Source organism: Castor canadensis, chromosome 10 (assembly GCF_047511655.1).
Source record: "Castor canadensis chromosome 10, mCasCan1.hap1v2, whole genome shotgun sequence".
In the NCBI taxonomy this organism is placed as follows: Eukaryota; Metazoa; Chordata; class Mammalia; order Rodentia; family Castoridae; genus Castor; species Castor canadensis.
The window spans coordinates 126,148,546-126,169,732 of NC_133395.1; the positions used below are offsets into that span (position 1 = coordinate 126,148,546).

The following is a 21,187-nucleotide window of genomic DNA, read 5'->3' on the forward strand; positions in this document are numbered from 1 at the left end:
GCTAAGAACATCACCTCAAGAGGATGACAGTGTCTAGCTTAAATCAGCAAATTTTTTGTTGTATTGATTTATATTGATCATAGAGTAAATAATACCAATTTTCCATTTATAACAAGTTTCTTTTTAATATAAATTCATTGTAATAAAAGAAACAATTCCTAAAAGGGATAGCCTGCATTTTAATTTTGCTTTTTTCCCCCTTTGCACTGCTTAGGATCAAACCCAAAGCCTTGGATATGCTGAACAAGCCCTCTACCACTGAGCTACACCCAGTTCTAAAACTTGGGTAGAGATCTTTGCTTCAGTTAGGGTTTTCTGCAGTTTCTTTTGCCCTGAGTCCTTGTTTAGAAACTACCTTTAGGTCTTTTTTGTGATTATGGGTGGAGGAAAAGCTGTGCAAACTTGTAATCACTTGTAGTAAGACAAGTGATCAAATGTCAAACAAGCATCCTTGGAGGAGCACGTCAAGGAGCTCTGGAGTGATGGAAGTATTTGATGAGGACAGACCGCTTACAAATGTCTTATGAATTAACTCATGCACAGTATCAAATACTAAATTTCTCTTTCCAAGTGCAGAAGTATGGTCCAGGAGGGAAAATTCATCTGACAGAAAAACAGTAGAGCCCGAGATGAGGGAGAGCTCTTTGGGATCAAAAGACATCTATTGTTTCCATTGGCCTCATCACCTCTTTGATTTGCCACACCAATTGCATTTGTAAAGTCTGGTGAATTAATAAGATGGTGATCAAATTCCACAATGCCCAAAATATACCTACCCCCACCTACTCACTCACAGACACACACCCCACTTTTGCTCCAGAAATGCCTAACCACTAATAGTTGCTGGAATATGACATTCTAGCTTATACCTTGAGTTTATGCACAGGGTTTACTTCCCATGAGTTTACCTATCTCTGTTTTACTGACTTTGTAAATTTTTCTCATCCTTTAGCACTTATCTCAGACATCACTTTTCCACACTCTAATCATCTCTAGAAACAATTCACCTTGGTTTATTCTTAATTCTCCTTACTAGCTGTCTGATCATGGACATAGTAGCCTTCCTTTGCTATAGTTTCCTCCTCTCTAAAATAGAGTAATGGTAGTATACTTTGAGGATGAACGTAAGAACTAATGCAATTCCCTTAGTATGGTGCCTGGCCCACAATAAGTGCTCCATAATTATTATGATTTCAAAATATTATGCAGTGACTACATTGATTGCAATCAAATTACATCTTTTATTAAACTGAGAGCACCACAAGAGTAGAAAATGTGGTATGTATACTCAGTGGAGTATTTGGCCATAAACAGGAATGAAATCATGTCATTTGCAGGTGAATGGATAGAAGTGGAAATCAGCATGTTAAGGAAAGTAAGCCAAGTTCAGAAAAACAGAGGTCATATGTTTTCTTTCATATGTGGAAGATAGACCCAAAAGATAAACTTATACACAAATACAAACATGATTTTATGTATATATATATATGCATAGATATGCACTTATATGTCTTTACATATTATATATACATACATATGTATATATCCCTTTCTATATATGTATATATGTACACATATATACATATATAAGTGCATATGTGTGTGTGTGTGTGTGTGTGTATTTAGAGAGAGAGCATGTCTGTAATAGTGAGCCTGTTTGAGGGGACTTGGGAAAGGAAGGATAGGAAAAGGGAATGATGGAGAGTGAATAATTTTAAAATACATTTCATCTTTATAGGAAGATGGCATAATGAAACCTATTAAAAACCATTGATTAGTAGGAGTAAGGGGAAGGGTAATAGAGGGAGTTAACCAGATTAAGGTACAATATAGTCATGAGTGAAATACCATGGTGAAACCCCTTTAAACAATGAATATACACTTAAAAAATAAAAGACAGGAATGTGAAATAGGTCCTGTTAGAGTTGATACTAGTGGGAGTGGGGAGAGTAAATGGAGAGGGTCGAGGGGGGTGAATATAACTGATGTAATCTATATATATTTACATGAAATAGAACAATGAAACCTATTGAAATTCTTTTAAGTAGAGGAGAGGGGGATGAGAATCTTTTTTATTATTACAAATTTTTATTAGGATATTTTCATTATATGGGGGGGATTCACAGTAACAGTTCCAATTAGACTTATATTGTACATTATTTACATTGCCCCCATTGTCTTCTCCCTCAATCCCCTCACCACCTACTTAAAGCAGTTGCAAGAGGTTATTTAGTTCTGTTTCATATAGGTATTTGAAGTCAATCAACCATATACCGTCACCTTAATCTCCTTCCTTCACCCTTCCCCCTCCCACAAGTACCCCCCCCACACACACACTGTGCCTATTTTTCAGTCCTGATTTTCATTATTAATATTTAAGTTATGTTCAAAGGAGTGTCTCAATGTATGCCCTCTGTGGGTGTGCTTTGCTTACGGAAATATGACAATGAACCCCCCTATATAACTAATATATGCTAGTGAAAATGTTTTTAAAAAACAGTATGAACTGAAATTTAATTTAATTTTTATTTGGCCCCAATATAGTACATGGAATGCTGAATATTGATGCTCAACTGAACTGCATTGAAATATATGTGGGTGAGGACAGATGACAATTACTTGTTACCTACACAATAATAATAACAACACTAGATAATTGAGCACTTACTTTATACCAGACATTGAACTGGGGTTTTATATATATATTAGTCTCTTCAATCCTACAATCTTTAAGCAATTTCCTTATTCCCATCTTAGACATAAGAAAACAGAGACAAAAAGAAGTTAATGCTTTGCCTAAGACCAGCTAGATTTGAAGCCAAGGTGTCACTGACTGTTGACAACTACATTTTAGTGATTTTTTACTAAAGGAAGTCACACACTAGGTATATGTCTGTGTAGGGTTGTATAATAGATTGCTGTCAATTTATTTCAGATGATAAGCTTTTAGATAAAGCTCACAAAGCTCCAGCTAACTCTACCACTATTCTCATCAAAATTATGAAGTAGACCCTTTCCATTGTTAGTTACAAAGTCACCAAATTGTTTTAAGTAAAACCAGAAATGCAGTGGCCTCCAACTGGAAATTCAAAATATTCAATCAGATCTCAACTCAGATAGAAACAGAGTTCAAGATTCTGTATTTTGGCTGTGGTTTCTGGTAATACACCTTGACTCTCAAGTAGGATCACTCTAAGTGAGGCCCTGAATATTCAGGTTACAACATACCAGTTTAGTAATCTCACCATAATTAAAGCTGCTTCTTCCCAAAAGTGCCAATCAAAGTCCAGAAACTAGATTTGGATTAATTTCATTCACATCTGAACCAATCACTGAGACAAGGGTAAAAGGATATACAAAGAAGTTGGGACAAGGTCATATGACCAAAAGGATTAAGAAAGTGAAAGGTTGTTTCTCCAAAGGTAAGCCCTCATATTCCTTTCAGAGGGAAATAATCAAATTATTGCTGGTGAGACTTACACTACATATAAATGCAGAACTGGTTTCAGATTGATTTTTATTTGTTCACAAAACTTGTCTCTTGGATATTTACATGGCAGCTACTTTTGTAGTTAACATAGTGATTTCATTTTGAATATCACTAATTCTTTTTCCATTGCTAAGTAATACCAGTTGACAAATGGATCTATATGTATCTAGATGTTGACCTTCTTAATCTACAATACTGTGTAGGAAGGGCTAATTAGAAGATTGTTGTTATGGTCTGAATGTGTTCCTGAAATTCTCCTATTGAAACCTCATCACTTGATGTAATGGTATTAGGAGATGTGGGCTTCTGGATGGTGATTGGATCTTGGCGGGGGAAGTCCTCGTGAATGGAATTACCACCCTTATAAAAAAAGACCCCCAAAAAGCTGCTTTGTCTCTTTCTGCTCTGTTGAAGGTGCAGCAAGACACCATCTATGAACAGGGAAGGGACCTACCAGTCAATAAATGTGCCAGTGCCTTAATCTTGAACTTTCCAACTTCCAGAGATATAAAATTTTATTGCTTTATTAGCTGTCCAAAGTATGGTATTTTGTTTTAGCATCCAAATGAACTAAAATGATTGCTCATGTTTACCTCAATGTTTTTTGTTATGATGCATTTCAGAAATGAATTGATTGTTTTTTTCTTTTAGTTTTTGAGACAGGGTCTCACAATGTAGGACAGGCTGGCCTTGAACTGACTGTGTAGCCATGGCTGGCCTCAAACTTGCCATCTTCCTGCCTCAGATGTGTTGGGATTACAGGCATGTAACACCAGACCCAGCATAAATTAATTGATTTTTGTGTGCTATAGGCTGCCTTAATTGGTTTGCGCAGCTAAAACAAAGTACTATAACCTGGGTGCTTTATGAACAAAGGAAATTTATTTCTCACAATTCTGGAAACTTAAAGACTCAAGCCAGAAAGCCAGCATAGTCAGGTTATAGCCCTATTCTGGGTTATAGACTACCAACTTGTTATTTTGTCTTCACATGGAAGAAAGCAGAGAAAGTTCTCAGGGGTCCCTTTTATAAGGGGCACCAACCTCATTTATGAGGGATCTATTCTCATGGCCAAATTACCTCCAAATGTCTCCACCTCCCAATACTATCACAACATAGGTTTAGACTTCAACATAAGAATTTAGGGGCATGAGAAGGACACAGATTTTTAGTTTATAACGTGGATTTGCATCTTGTGTATGACTTACCTTTCTGAATTGAGGGTGGGCATTATTCATGAAGATTTCCATAACAATCTTCATAATGGAAAGGAAGTCATTTTAGAATATTCCTTCTTTAGAAAAAAGATCTATGACCCCTAAAAATCCTATAATGCAAAGCCATATGCCCTTCCTCAGAATTGCTCATTAAGCCAGGTTGCATTGGTAATTATTTCTTTTCTTTTAGAAAAGTTGTCATCTCAGAAAGTGAAATGAAAATGGTTTTTGAGCTTGGTAGTTTTGGGGCTAGAGCCAGCTTGAAAACTTAGAACGTAAGGGAAAACAAAGTTTCTGAAGACCTGTCTTCTTGGCAAATCATATCAATTCACAAAGATTTTTAGACTTTCTCCCTGTGGCCCAGATTCAGGTTGGGGTAGATTTCAGACTGCCACTGGTAGGATAGAAAATGACTTGACACAAACAAATAAGAAATATGAGCAGCCTTTCCTTGACTTGCTATTTTTCCCCTTTTTCTTGAATGGTTGATTTTTCAGTCCCTCTCTGGTTATTCCTTTGCTACAGCAAAGGAAGTACTTCACCATGACAGCCATTTCTACATGCTTTCCTATTCTACTAGAATCAGACCAGAGATATCCAAATGAATCTTAATAACTTAGTAAAATTGAATTTAGTTTCTCTAGACCATAACCATTAGTATTACTCCATTGTGAACAGATCTGGGTTGTAATTAAGAAAACCCAACATCACTACAGATGCTGAAGTGTTCCAAGAAAAATGCCTGATTTACACACAGCTGTGCCAGCTCCGTATCTTCTGCATCTGGTGCTTTGTGAAGGACAATGTGCTTATGCATGCAAAGTAGAGGCACATAATAATAAGGACAGAAAGCCATTCTCAAGATTATCAGTCAACTGAAAGTCTAAATTTTAATGTGGAGAAAAATACTTCTTCAGTCATTGTGACTACTTGATTCTAAATGAGTAGACAATGGAAGTGATCTGGTCTTGGCCCAATCAAACATCTGCATTCATTCAGTCATTCAGTTGGTCTATGAATGTTTACTGAGTATCTTTGGTGTCATGGAGGATTCTGTTTTGCAACAAGTAGCAGGATGTCCAATTGCAGTGGCTTGAACAATGGGACTTGATTTTTCTTATATAATCAGAAGGTAATAATCCAGAGGTATTGGTCATTGACAAGGGTTCAGTGACCTAAGTGCTGAACTCTCCTTCACAATGGTTGTAGTGGCTGTAACTGTCCTATATGGATTCAGCAGACTCATTCAAGACAGTAAGTAGGAGGACAGAGGACTAGGCCAGAAGTAAATGCCTCCTTGCAAGGAAATCAAAACCTTTTCCAGGGTACCCTCCCCAACAGACCTTTGTTTACTCTTATAGACAAGAATTGGATTATATGTTCAATCTCACCTACAAGGAAATTATTTTATCTTCAGATTTTAGAATAGGAATTATCACAGGAGAAGGGACTGTGGGTTGGTCTTCTATAACCAATTTACAGTTCATGCCAAAGTTTCTATGTGCAAGGTTCTGCACTTAGTACCTTAAATGCACAGCTGGAAATGTACAATTGCTGATGTCAAAAAGTGTGCACCTTCTTAGGGAGAGAGACATGGAAACAACCACTTAAATATATGAAGAAATGGAAAAGTAATACAATAGAAGCCCCAAAGAAGGGACACCTAAGTTTGGTGAAATTTGAGTATAGTCAAGAAAAGTTTTACACAGCAGTGTCAAAAAAATCAGAGGTGTTTAGTTATTTGGCATACTCTTTTGTTTTCTCTTGCAAGTTGTTTTCTTGTAATGAGGGAGTCAGTGGTAGACCCAATCAGTGAACAAAAGCAGTCAAGACTCAAGAGATAGGGGAAAGGGAAGGAAACCTGTTTTAGGGGCATAGAAAAATTTGTTCATTGTTTGGGGGCTTGGGGGATTGTCATTTCCTTAAATAAATCAAATAAAGTACAAAAATCTTCTAGTTATTTATAGATTTTTCTAGAAAAACTTGAGAATGTGGCTGTACAGTATTCACAAGAGGTGGATTTTGTATGATGTTGGCTAGTGTCCTTCTGTCTAACTTGTTAGATCAGGTGCGAATCCTTCTCCCTACAAATTTTCAATGAAAACAAACATTTGGGTCGAAGTTGTAAGAAGTTACAGGTCTATACTAGATTATCCATAGCAGAAAAGCAGGGCAAACAGTGAGAGCCACAACTGAAAAGGTGAAGAGGAATAGTAAAGGTTAGGGGACAGGATGCCATTCAGATTTTCTGGATCCAGAAAAGGGAAGACTCCCAGATTTTTTCTAGTCCATTGGAATGGTGTTTCAGGGACAGCACCTACAACACACTTGCAAGAAGTGTATGTATGTCTATGTGATGAGCAAGTGCCAGGAACATTACAGAGAAGCAGGGACTGTGGCAAAGTGGACAGAGTGAACACAATGGATAAGAGAGAGCACCTCTCACTTAGTCCCATTGATATGCAGCTCCAATGTGGCTAGATTTGCCATTTTTTTCAAACCTAAAATCTTACTTTTCATATTTCCTTACTTACATACATTAGCCATTAATTTTAATTATTAAAAAGCACTGTGTAGGGAAAAAAACAAGAATCTACAGGTCAGTTTTGATCTATAGATATAGATTTCTGATATTTATGCTAAATTAATTTTGTGATTAGAATCAACATATCTGGAAAATGGGAGAATTTACTTTAACCAGTAAAGATACTAGCCAGTGATCCAGATATTAATTTTCACATTCTAGTTACAATCAATGCACACTATATGATGTGCTGAACTGTCATGTCAAACCTCATTTGTATGTACAACCAAAACATGTAAATCAAAAATAAAATAAAAGCTGGGGGCTAGTGGCTCACACTTGTAATCCTAGGTACTTGGGAAGCTGAGATTAAAAGAATCACGGTTCAAAGCCAGCCCATGCTTGGAGTTAGCAAGCCCTCATCTCAACCAATAGGTAGATGTGGTGGCATGTGCCTGTCACCCCAAGCTAGGTAAGAGGCTAAGATCTGAGATCAGGAAGATCATGGGTCCAGGTAAGCTGGAACCAAAAAGTTGATGAGATCCCATTTCAGTGGAAAAAAGCTGGGCATTGTGGCACATGCCTTCATATCAGTGAAGACAAGAATTGTAAAATAGGAAGATCATGGTCCAGGCTGGAATGGGCACAAAACAAAACCCTATCTCCAAAATAACCAGAGGAAAAGAGGATGGAAGCATGGCTCAAACAGTAGAGCACCTGCCTAGAAAGTGCAAGGCCCCAAGTTCAAATCTCAGTACTGCCAAAAAAATTAAATAACCATGCTAGTTAGGTGGCACCATATAAAGGAAAAGATGAAATAGACTGAGTGTTAGTGTTCACCTTTTAAAGGCTTGGTGGGCAAAAATATATTCATTCCAAAAAGATATTGGGCAGTTTCTGCTAAATTACAGCAATAACTAATCAAGAAATTATTTTGCTATTTCAGACACACACAAGTCGAATTAGACTTGAGTGCTCTATGATCATGGGTTCCACATTTCATCTTCACATGAAAGTCAAGTTATGTTTTCTGAAGTTAAATTAATTACAACAAATCCAAAGGCACCAGTCTGCCCCAGTGACTATGTGAGCACAATAGTATTCTATCATGGTGTTCTCTCATTTTATCAAACATCTGTGTTAACACATCACAGGTGTCTGTGAGACAGGCATGTATAGCTCAGAGAGCCACCAGCTTTTACCCAACCTCTCCCTCCCAATGGTTCCATGTTCTCAGTTGTAGTTCACTCAGCCACCGATGACATCCTAATAAAATAAGAGAAACAGTGTGTCTCATTCAATACCCCAGGATTTGACTTCTCAAGTAGTAGGTGAGTTCAGGGTTAGAGACACTTCTGTCCTGGTTGGTATCAATTTTTATAAATTTGAAGTGGCCTAAGAGGTTTTGTGTGCCCTGTTCTTTCTCCCTCATCTAAAGTCTCCATCAGTGCCATGAGCATCTCCCTGGGAGTCTGAACTTTCCTTTAATCTAATCCATTTAGAAAATGACTCACAATTTATTGAATAAAGTAGAGAAAATTGATACCTTTTCATTAGGCTGACAAAGTCTTTTTCACTGCTGGCATCTGAAATGTGTTTTCTATTTAAATTTTATTTATATCAATCTCTCTAGTGGGAGTGAGATTAAAATGAAAGAACTTACAATCAGTGTACCACTTTCCTATTACTGCCAAGACTATGAGCATGGGTTTTGCAAATAAACTAGATGACAGAAATTTTCTGGGCATAATTTAATATTTGGAATCAGTTGTAAAGTGGAATAAACCAAAAGTGATATTTTAATATATCAATAACCATAAAAGTGATTACTTTGCATATGAAAAAAGAAAGTGTACTTAACTAACATTATTTGATTATGGTAAATCTGTAACGATTCTGGCAAAAATGGTATTACATAATCTAATAATGCCATCATGAAGTATTTTCAAAAATTGAGAAAATACTTGTATACCAATATAGCCCTCCATGGAGCCATTTCTAAAGTTGTAAGAAAGCATACCCAAATGGAACGGTATGTGTCTATCAAATAGGATTGTGGGTGGTGTTTAGTCTTATGATGGACCTGTATATCTTGAATGTTAGAAAATAATAGGTATTCCCCTAGCCATTTATAAAAAATCATGCTCCTGTGCAAATGCAAAACCACACTTAAATGAATTTAATTCTAAAATAAAACCATGTAGTCATTGAAACTAAACATCCATTGTTTGATTTAGAAGTAGAGTCAAGGATAGATCTATCACCCAGTAAAAGTGCAGAATAAGCCCAGGCTTTAGTGCTGGTATCCAGACCAAGAAGAATTTATACCTGGCAGGAACTAGGAGAGTTGCCTTGAGTGGGCAAAAGTCTCTGAAAATTCCATCCCCAGAGAGACAGCTTTTATCAAAGAACTAGTAATTGCGCCCCCATGCCTGGAAAGACAGCCTGGAATAGCTCTTTATATTTTAAAAGATTGTTTTTTTCTATTTTATCATAAAATTCATGGGAGGTTGGCCTTTTCTCTTATAAAATATATACTTGTTTTAATATGAAACATTTTTCTGCCATTACTGGGGTTTGATCTCGGGACCTCATGCTTACTCAGCAGGCACTCTACCACTTGAGCCACTCTGCCAGCCCTGTGTGAAGCAATTTTAATTACTTAGTGGTTAAGTTACTTCATCAGTGAGGAATCCTCTTACCACTACCACCACTTTGAAACTCTAAATTAGATCTATTTATTATTTTCCTATATAGCATGCTGTATCTTTTTATGTATCACAATTTGTCACTATATATTATCTGGTCCCTACATTTAGCATATAGCTCCACAAGAAAGAGTAGGTTGGTTTAGGAAGGCAACTATGTGTCTTTATTTTATGTCCAGCACAGCAGTGAATGAATAGCTTTTGAATGCATAAAAGATAACCCTTGTCTCCAAATACCTTCAAGGAAAGTTACCACTCAAGGAAATTGTATCACACTTATGTTATAGTTTTAAATCCTCCCTATTGCACAGTCTCCACCTTTACGTCCACCCTTATGAAGGTAAAATTGCCTCGATATGAAAAGCACTAGAATAGAATTTGTAGGAATAATGCAATACTAATCATTCCTATCATCAGCTATTAATTCTGTATCTATCTTTGAAATATATTATAGCCCAAAAGATCTACACTACAATCCCTTTATATATATATATAATATATATTATATATAATATATATATTATATATATATATATATATATATATATATATATATATATATATACCAGATACCAGAACTAGTATAAATTTGCGTCTAAGGTGTCAAATCAGGGTGAAGGTAATCATATGAATGGATACACAATTGGAAATGGACACGTGGATAAATAATGGTAATAACTGCCATGTTTTGAGTACTCGGCATTAAGCTGAGTCCTTTATTTTATCTGAAATGCAGTCACCAGTTATGATTTTTATAACTCCAGGAACTAAGGAAACTAAGTCTTGAACTGAGCAACTTTCCAAAGCCATATGACTAGTAAGTAGTACAGTGAAGATCCAAACCTGTGTCCCTCCGTCACCTTCACCACACTTAGTGCATGCTCCTATCACATATCAGAGTTTCAAGTCTTAAAAATACATTGTGCCTCCAAATTGGATCATATCTTTAAACGTGTGCTCTTAGGAAAGAGGAAGTTTGGAGTAACTTCAGAGAAGAGCATTCAATGCTTTTAATTTCCTGTGTGCTTTGATAAAGACAAATAAAGGGAGTCACTGCAGATCCTCTGAAGAAAAGCACCTTAACAGCTGTTCCAACAACCTGTGCAAATAGCAAGCCTGGAGAGCTGTCCTATCCTTCTAATGGAGTTCTAACTATTGCCTTAAGTTGTATGACAGGTTGCATAAAATGGGGCTGGAAATTTGTCTTGATTGATGTACTTATAACCCACTTCTGGGAATACAAATGCAATCATATGTTCAACCATTTAATTTATACTCAAATCTCATAAGTCACAGAAGCAAGCTGAAATTTGGCATACTATCGAAGAACAATGGTTTGCTCTCTAATTTTGTGAAGGGTTGCCTTTTCTGTTGTACAGGGATTTTATTCTTTCATGCTACACAAATGATGACAGTAATGAAGATAGTGATAGTTAATATTTATTGGATGTTCACCGAATGCCACAGTCTGCCTCATGTTTTGAATAAATTTTTTCATGCAATCCCCATAACCCTTTGTTACAGAAACTGTCTTTTTTCTGTTGTGTTCCATATTTCATCCATTTGTTCATAAACCTGTCTTGAGCTATCCATCCCATGAGACAGTGTGATGCCTGCCTTCAAGGCTCCCACTGTGCAGTACCAGTAGGTGGACACAGGAGTCTAATACCATGAGGCAGCCAACTAAGATGACTGACTTATTGGCCATGTTTCTTCTGTTGTTCCTAACATCATTTTCAGCTCTGCCTTTTTTTGCAATTCTGGTGCAGGAACCTCAAATAAAGAACTTATGCCAGGGAGGCAAGTAATGCCCATCTATAATCCCAGCTACTCTTAGGAGATTGAGGCAAAAAGGTTGCAAGTTCCAGGCTAGCCTAGGCAGCTTAGCAAGACTCTGTCTGAGAACAAACCAAAGAACTCTTTTTTGCCTACTTTTGAGTATACTGACACTTACCTGCCATTTCTTCTATTTATTTCTACTTGTTTGCACACCACCACCAAATTCATCTTTCTCAAGCACTCTTTATTATATAATATATATATTTATTCATTTAATTTATTTCAGTACTGTGATTGAACTCATAGTCAAGCTCTCTACCACTTGAGCCACACCCCCCAGTCCTTTTGCTTTTGTATTTTATTTTGGGTATAGAGTCTCCCTAACTTTTCCAGGACTTGCCTGGAACTCACAAGCTTCTTGCCTCCATCTCCCAAGTAGCTGAGATTAGAGCCATGCACCACCATGCCTAGCTTCCCAAGCACCCTTTAATCATGTTTTCTTTTTGCTCTTCAAATCTAGAGTCTAGAATATTCAGTAACTCTCCATTCCCTCTAAGAAATAAACAAAACCCCAAAAGAGTCCAAGCTCCTTACTTCCAGGGACTTCCACAATCTTAGTAAGACATTCCTCTTTCTACTCCTTAATGTGAGCTGCTCTTTTAGCACAATAACATATTTACTTCTAGAAGATCACTTTGCTCATTTATACTGTTATCACTGAAATTCATGCCCAAATACCAATAGCGCCCCTGTTGAGAGACCTGAAGCAAGCTGTAAGCTTGGAGGGTGGGGACTATGTTATGTTCTTTATTTTATCACTCTCAGTAAATCATGTAGTGCTTTGATAAACATTTACTGGATTGAGAGGCAAACATTGTCTATCAAAATGATGAAAAGAGACTGAAGTTCCTGATCAGGAAAATGTTCATTTGCTGTATTTATTAAGCCCATTACTTATTTCCATTGGAAAATGCCTCATCAGTTAACCACAGCAACAGCAATGAGAACAACGACAAAGCGTTTCTGCTATACTGAGGATTTATGCTGAAGGAAGGATTATTTCTCCTTTTGCAGTATCTCTTTTGCTCTACGGCAATAAGACTTTATATAAGGGAGAAATCAAGACTCATGATTTAAGTAACGTTAGTGACTTTATGAATCTGTCAAGAAAAAAGGAGTGTTCTTGAAAGAGTTGAGATCAGATATTTCCTGCACATGACACATTCATGGAGTGAATTTCAGCACCTCGGGGTGTTTAAAGATCTTTAAGGGACCTTAAAGATCCTCTTTCACATTCCCTACAGATAAGAGAAAGTTGGATTTTTTAGCTAATATTTAATTAACTCAGTTCATGTAAGGGATGAAAAGTCCTTATGACAGTTAGGTATCTGTTTTACATGTTTTTCATGGCTTCCAAAATTGTTCACTTGTGGGAATTTCTATTAAAATGCTATAACTAATAGAATCAAACAATGTGTGTTTTAGACCAAAGAAAAAGCAAGTGTGATAAACTGGCTATTATCCATTTTTAAGAGAATGTAATTCATTTCACAATAAATGTTTTATTTTCAGTAGTAATATAACAGAATGAATTCATATACTCAGAAGTCAGTTTTAAGTTCTCTGAACACTAAACACCAAAGTAGAATGAGTTTGCATCCTAATAATGAAAAGCAAGAATTTTGTGGATAAGCAAGTGTGAATTCTAGTGTTAATTCCTATACTTCCTATCTGTATAATTTTGGAAAATTTAATCACGGGGTTCAATTTCTCCATGTATACAAACAAATTCTTAGACTGAGGGCATGACTCAAGTGGGAGAGTGCCTACCAGCCTAGCAAGCACAAGGCCCTGAGTTCAAAGCCCAGTAGGAAAAAAAAAATCTCAATAACTGCCTTATAGGATTGCTGCAAAGATGAAGTAATACATTTAAAATACCTAATACCAAAACACATGAAGGAATTCAGTATATGACAATTATCTTTTGATCATTATAACTTGAGATATTTAAGGATGATTTATATTTATATTTTTCTTATTTTAAGAAGGTATAAAAATATACTATAAAAGTTAAATAGCATTGTTATTAGGGTTTTTATTAAATCTAACAGATCTTTCCTCTTCCTGTAATCTGACAGTTTTAAGTAGTTTCCAGGGTAGGGGAAGAAGAGGCAATTTTGAAATTCTCTCTTTGTGAATCATTAAAAAGCTATAGTAGGAAAGGCATGCTTCTGAGAAAATCCAGGTTAGAGACTATCATTTGACACAGGACAGGAAGAGATATTAAGATGACCATGGAATGCATAAGTCAGAAACAAAGTTGTTCTAATAGCATCTTTAGAAACACAACACTGGAAGAATAAACTAGATCCTAATAAGCCAGAGAACAATGCCAAATCGTGAAATTCAATTTAGGAGAAGCAATTGTAATATGAATTTTTAGATATTATAAGCAGGAGGCAGTTTTATTCTTAGAAAGTCTTTTCCCCTATATGACCCACTGAGTCTTTACAACTTTGAATTAAGGTGATATGTGGGTTTGGAGGTATACTTTTTGCCTATTGTCTACATTTTCATTTAGAAGATATTAATGCCTAAAAGAAAGAGAAACTGCTTTGTTAGCTTGCAACAAAGTAGGTCAGTTCCAAGAGGGCTGAGAGCAGATGGAAAAAAAGAGAAGAAATGGAGCTCTTTAGAAGGAGGCAAAAATACTACAGACTGACCCCTCCGGCAGGTGTTCATTATTAGCACCCCTATGTGAATAAGAGGGGTGACAACATGCTAAATTAAAGGATTTCTTGGGAAAGTCTCACAGTAATGATCAGAGGGTTTCCATTCCCCATGATCTAGATTCAGTGAAGCAATATTGAAATATTAGCTAGGTTTAAGGGAGAAACATTAGAACAGGTAGTATGATTATAACCCTTGCTTATTAAACACCAGCTGAAAGGGGGCTTCAGATTATAGGTTTTCAATAAATACCACCAAATCCTGACTTTTATCTCATATTACCAGAAGTTTTACAATTTACTTTTGTCCCTTTTCAATATTACATGTTTTTCTTGCTGCCAAACACTTTTCTTATTTAATATTGTCAACTCTTCATTCACATAAATCAGCCCTTTTATCCATGACAAGAAACCTCCCCTACTCCACACCTTAATACAGAGCCCTGCCGCTAAAAAGAAAAATTAAACACTCTCATTATTATCTTGTGTCTTCTGTTATATCCAATTTTTGTATCATCTGTTTTCATCCGATTGTCATGTTGCCTATGTATGGATGGAACTCTTTACAAGAGCTTACCTTCTGTATTTGCTAGTCATATCCTATGAAGTTGCATTTTATGTACCTTGTTCTGTTCCATATATAAAGCAAAAATCAAAAATGGCAAAATTACCCTTGGAATTTTTCTTAAAGTGATGACATGAGGATAGATCTGACTTTGCCTATATAATCCTGTATAGTAGTTTTACTCAAAGCAAAGGTGAAAAAACACTGAATTCTAAGAGAGAGAAAGACTGAAGAAAAGAAATTATAGAGAAGAAAAGTATAAATGCAAATTAATGTCTGGATATGTAAACCACTCTGCTTCTAAGTTGGCAATTTCATCCCTTTAGTGAATACAGAATGGGCAGACAATTGTAATGTACTCCTGTTTCATGGCAGACTGTACCCCATTCCATTTTTAATATTGATCCTCTGTGATGTTAACAGATGTCATTTGGCTTGTCACTATGAGACTCAAACATCATGGTAGAGATTCACTTTTGGGAATGGGGAATAAGGGGTGAGTATGTAAAAAAACTAGAATCCTGGCCCAATATGAACATAACCTGCAGAAAAGTATCATAAAACAAACTAGCTGCCATTTTGAGGATTTCAGTGGAAAAGCCAAGGTGAATTTGTGAAGAACTAACACCTTGAGGAGCTGCAGAAATGACTGATAATTGTATAGAAATAATTTTTCACTCAGCATTAAGGAAGGTGTAAAGATTTTTGATTTGTATTGAGTAAATCTAGTCACTGGTTTTATAAAATCTCATTATCAAAAATAAGTGTGCTATAAGTACATACACTAAATTCATTGCCAGCTTTGTAATATAGTCATCTTTTATATCACCCTGAAAAGTAGAGCTGTTTCATCAAATATTCAGCTAGTAATAGTCTCACCCATACCATATCAAACATATGAAAAGGAAACCACAACCCATATCAACTAATTTTAACCATAAAGAAATAAATTTTCATTTATCATTACTCGTGATTTTTACTTTGCAACTTTGCTTTTACACTTTTAGTCAATTCAGTTTTTTTCTTTTAGTAGGCCTTTGAAATTCTCCAAGGCCCTAGGCTAAGGATAAACCTTAATGCTGGGTAGATAAACCGCCTTACTGAAAAAGCACCTCAGTCATTCTAAAAAGTACTTAGCTTCTTTGCCCCTTCAGTAAAAAGAAAATAGGACAAGGTCCTTCATCTACAAAAGCTAATGACACAGAAATCCCCCAAGACCCAAAAAGTAAGTCTTTCCACTGCACATATTTTCATTATATGAGGAAATTATTTTTCTTAATAAACTTTTCTTAGCCAGTAATGGAGGATAAAAGTGGACCTACTGTTCAAAGAGCATTAAACCCTGCAGAGGGATAAGGCATCAGTTCCCAGGTTGTTTGATGAATTGTAAACACAGTTGTCTCCTGTTTTTGCACAGCCTCCATAGTGATTGGGAAATGGTGGTGTGAGATGGAGCCCTGCCTAGAAGGAGAAGAATGTAAGACACTCCCTGATAATTCTGGATGGATGTGTGCTACAGGCAACAAAATTAAGACCACAAGAGTAAGTTCACTTCCTTCCAATGTCTCATGCATGTTACACACTATACTTCGTGCCTTGGTATTATGCAAAAAATATTCAGAAAAGCTTGAATTGGACTGAAGAAAGAATTTTCCCTAAACAATAACATTCTGAACTACTCAGATCAGTGTCCATCCATGAATAAGTTAGAGGCTGAATTTACCTCTTCCATGTTGAACAGTTTAGTGTTTCTCTTGCAGAATCATAAGTAAAGCTGGGTTTCCATAGCCAAAGGGAAGAGGAGTAGTGTGGTAATTATTTGAGTAATTCATCCAGGATAAATGCTCAAGATGCTAATCAAATAAAAGTCTTGCCTAATTCATCTAGGAAGTTGCTAAAAAGATCTGCATTTAGTACAGCCATCTTTTCAATGTCCTTTAAAAGAATTCTTTCAGAGAAGCAAAAATGTGCTTAAGAAGTGAATAATATTTTCTTGATTTTTCTGGTTAAATCAGGAGTTATCTTCAAAATATTCAACAACCCATTGGGTTAGACTCTCCAGCCAATCAGAATTGGTGCCAGAATGCTGGACCAAGGGCTATCTAGGACACCCACTAACCCTATAGGGTTTGGACAATCTGGGAATCCTAAAGGAGAGAGGTAGGGGGTAAAGCTTGTGAAACTTAAGGCAGGGACTATTTATCTACTAGCACAAAGCATGCCAATATTTTAATAATCAGATGTTTGCATGTGTGTATACCATCTGAACATCAACTCTGTGCTGCCCATTTTTAAAAGCAATCTTCACCAGTTACAAATTCTAGGATGTTGCACTTTTAATCCACCAAAAAAGTGACTCAACTTTCAAGGAGTGTCTTCAGTTCCAACCACTGTATCATGACTCTTAACTTCATCTTTCTTATCAGTTTCATCTTTTCAATAAATAAAATTTTCTCTTGCAACTTTGTGATGCATAAAACACAAAAAATAATGCAGCATAGTGCTGTACAAAACACTCATTTTTCCGCAGATAAAATAAGTAGAGTCAGTTTTTGTGTCAAATTTAGTTGCCTCTGCTGACTGCGCTAGCCAGTAAAGAGCCGTATCTCCCTGGCCTGTGACAAAGACAGATTTCTGAATCACTCTATCTTGTTAACATGCATCTACATGCACCTGACTAGCTCAGCGTGGATTATTACATTTCATTTCAGTGATCACCTACAGAAATGAGCCTGATTTGTGCCACTCACCTACAGAAACAATTTTTAATTGCTAGGAGGAGGAGGAGGTCAGATTTCCCTTTGGTTATGTTTTGCCTGTGAATGATTTAACCAAATAGTTTGACGATACCCTCACAAACTGTTTTGTTTTAAACTACTCTGAATTATGGCCAGTACAGTTAGAATCTAATCATCTTTGCTTTTCCCACATACCTCATATATTTTATGCCATCCCTATTCCATATTTCAATTGATAAAGATCACCCTTTGTTGAAGGTAAGCCCTGCTTTCATGGTATCCCTCAACCCAAAATTCATTAAAGAAAAATATTATCATCAAACTATTTCAGGACTTAAATATGAGAAATTCAAAGTGTATAAACTAGTAGACATCTTGGAAGATAGAAGATAAACTCAAAAACAAAAAAATCAAAAACTGAAAAAATAATTCAGAAAATGTTCGCCTACTTTTTGTGACCAAAATAAAACTTTCTTTGGCCTCCATAGGATCTATTTTAAAGCCATCAGGAATATTATTAATATACTCCAGATAGTCTCTGACATGTGTGTTGTGCAGAATCTGATCACAGTAAAATAGAGGCTGGGGCACACTGTTCCTGCCCTGGACGGGCTGATTATAACCAGAGAGTACAATGTATAAGAGAAATAAATCATTATCGCATTTGGTTTAAGAACAGAGGATGTACCTATACGATGTGTACATCCACTTCAAGCAAGGAAATAAGAAATTGCCCCACAGCTATGCATCAGTCAATTGAGAATTCTCATCTGTCTTTAGAGAAGAAAAGAGCATTACAAAAAGCTGTGTTTTTTAAACTTCGCAAGTGCTCAAACACTACTACTCACATACATTTTCTCCCCTCAAGTTTCCTAAGAAACTCACAATGTAATAAGCACTTTTAAACACAAAAAGTACCAATTAATTCCAGATGATGCATATCAGAGTCAATTATTCTCTACAAGTAGTAGGTACACTAGGTCGTAGACTCTGAAAAACAGGGTTCATATTAATTTTCCTTGTACCCCTGTGTGTTTTTCCCATCAAAACACATACATGCCTACACACTTCAAATATTAACTCAAGCAATCTTACTTTTAAAACTATTTAATTCACAAAGGTACTTTAATTATTAGAAAAATATATTTTATTGTTCCATTCTTATCAAAGAGGTAAGAAAAAGAAAACTACCTCTTTTGTTCTTATGTGCAAAGTTGATTCAAAGAATGCACTCCCCAGAAAAAAAGAGAGTAATAACAAAATGCTGAAAAACATACCCAGATGGTTAAAATGGTATCTGAGTTTCTTTCTATTTAAAAAATTAATTCTAATCTAAAGATAATTGCCAGAAAGCTTCCTGGGACTTTACTATTTTTCCCTAGGTAATAAAAGGATTTTTCAATTCCTTCCTATTTTGTAGGCTACATCCAATATAGTAACCCAAGACAAGATTCTCAGAAGTCTTTGAAATACAGATAAACAAAAGATGCTTCCATGTATGATATAATCTAAAATTTCTAAGGAGAATACAGAGCAGAAATTCTATATTTTATCTAAATTACCAGACACATGAGAATGTGGACTGGCCTGTAGACATTGGAATCTAAAGGAAAACCTTGTAGACATTGGATCTGGTTCACAATATATCCCAAGGAAGAAAGTAGAAAGGATGGGTAGAATTAGATGAAGGCTTTCAGAGGATTTGGAAGAATAAATCCTAAGAAAGGGAAAAGAACCCTGATGTCATGCCATAAAAAAGAAGTAGTCATGTTTGAATGGTTGTCTGAGATCCAGTCTGAAGTGGAATAAAGCTAGTGGCACATGCCCTCCTGGGGAGAATCTTGGTACATCATGGCCAAACATGTCCTTAAGGGATCATTGCTTGGATTGCCTCATTAAATTGCTTTATTGGTACACAGTAGCAAGACTAGTCTAAACATTGACTAATGATCTTCACCTCTATTTTTGATTACCTATTAAATTATTTCTTTTCATTGAAATAATACACTAAATCAAGAAATTTGAAAGTTGGGGAGTCTATGTCTCATGTATTCAATAACACATATGTGCCTTGCATATGCAAAACAATGGCTTAATTTAGAAAGACAAACTTCCTCTTAGAAGAAATAAGTTATATGATAATGTTGAAACAATTCCAACTAAAAATTGAACATCAGTTGTTTGAGGACAAGAAGGGAAAGAGGATGAAATGAGAAAAAAATGTTACTTGAAAAGGAAAATTAGATAATCTGGTATAATAACTATAAATGTATCAAACAATTTTGGATATGCTCCAGTCTAGTATATGAATGTCTGTCACATTAGTGAGAAAATCACAATGTAAAGTCAAGTTCCATTCCCAAAAGAGGGAGTTAACAGACATTAGATTGCACAACTAGCCATAATAACCATTTGTCAAATCAGTGTTTTATGTGACTGGCCAACACAAATCCCCCACAATCACTCATTCACACTCCTTTGATCCTTAGTCCTCTTGGCAACTCTGATTTTGAAAAATCTCTGCCTATTTGAATTGTCCCAATTTTTTTTTATATTACTTAAAGGCCGAAGTACCAGCTTAGACTATTCTAGCTTCTTCATGCTAGCAGGTCTAAAATGTTCTGAAAGCCTGTGACTTTAAAATTCTGACTTCCAGCCCATTTTATGTGAAATGCCTCTTAAAAAGAAGGAAGAAAGGAAAGGAAAAAGGGAGATATCTATTAAAAAATAATGATTGATATCCAAACAGATAAGGAATTAAAAAAGAAGAGACATTAAAAGACATGGAAAATATTAACAGATTTAGAGGATTTCCAAGAAGGAAAAATAAGCTAATTTACACTGTTACAATTCACTCTGGATCCATGTGAAGTCAATCGTTTCTTTAGTCAGCAAATATATTTAATCCTCTACTATCAAAATCCATTGTGCTAATGTCTTAAGGATGTGATGCTGGACAAGATGGAACCTTTGGTCTCCCATGAAAGAGAGGGCCTAGGATTGGCTATCAATTCAGCTTTGTAAATGTCATTTTCTCCCTCTGGGTGGAAAAGAAGACAGTATAAACCAAGGCAAGAAATGCCATTCGAATGTAGGAAACTAAGGTTTGGAAGGATCTACTGTTTATAAGGAAAATATATGAAAATAAATGTATGGAAAATTCTTATAATTCTGCTCCTGACCCAAGCAACTTTTGAATGCAAACTTTTATTATTGTTCCACCTAACTTTGGAAGATTTAAATGGACTTCCACTCTTGGACTCAAAATGTTCCATTTCTAAAACGATAAAGAAGTAAGAGGTCATATGTTCTCCCTCATATGCGGACATTAGATCAAGGGCAAACACAACAAGGTTATTGGACTTTGAGCACATGATAAAAGCGAGAGCACATAAGGGAGGGGTGAGGATAGGTAAGACACCTAAAAAATTAGCTAG

The 21,187-nt window shown here is 35.9% G+C and overlaps 1 protein-coding gene across 2 annotated transcripts in view; it reads left to right on the forward strand.

Moving 5' to 3' along the window:
• Positions 1–21,187, forward strand: part of LOC109677361 (chemokine-like protein TAFA-1) — a 528,286-nt gene that overhangs the window by 494,099 nt on the left and 13,000 nt on the right. For both annotated transcript variants that reach the window (XM_074044189.1, XM_074044188.1), the window contains exon 4: positions 16,430–16,554. In XM_074044189.1, coding sequence (XP_073900290.1) covers positions 16,430–16,554 — 125 coding nt within the window. The remainder of the gene's footprint in view (positions 1–16,429; positions 16,555–21,187) is intronic.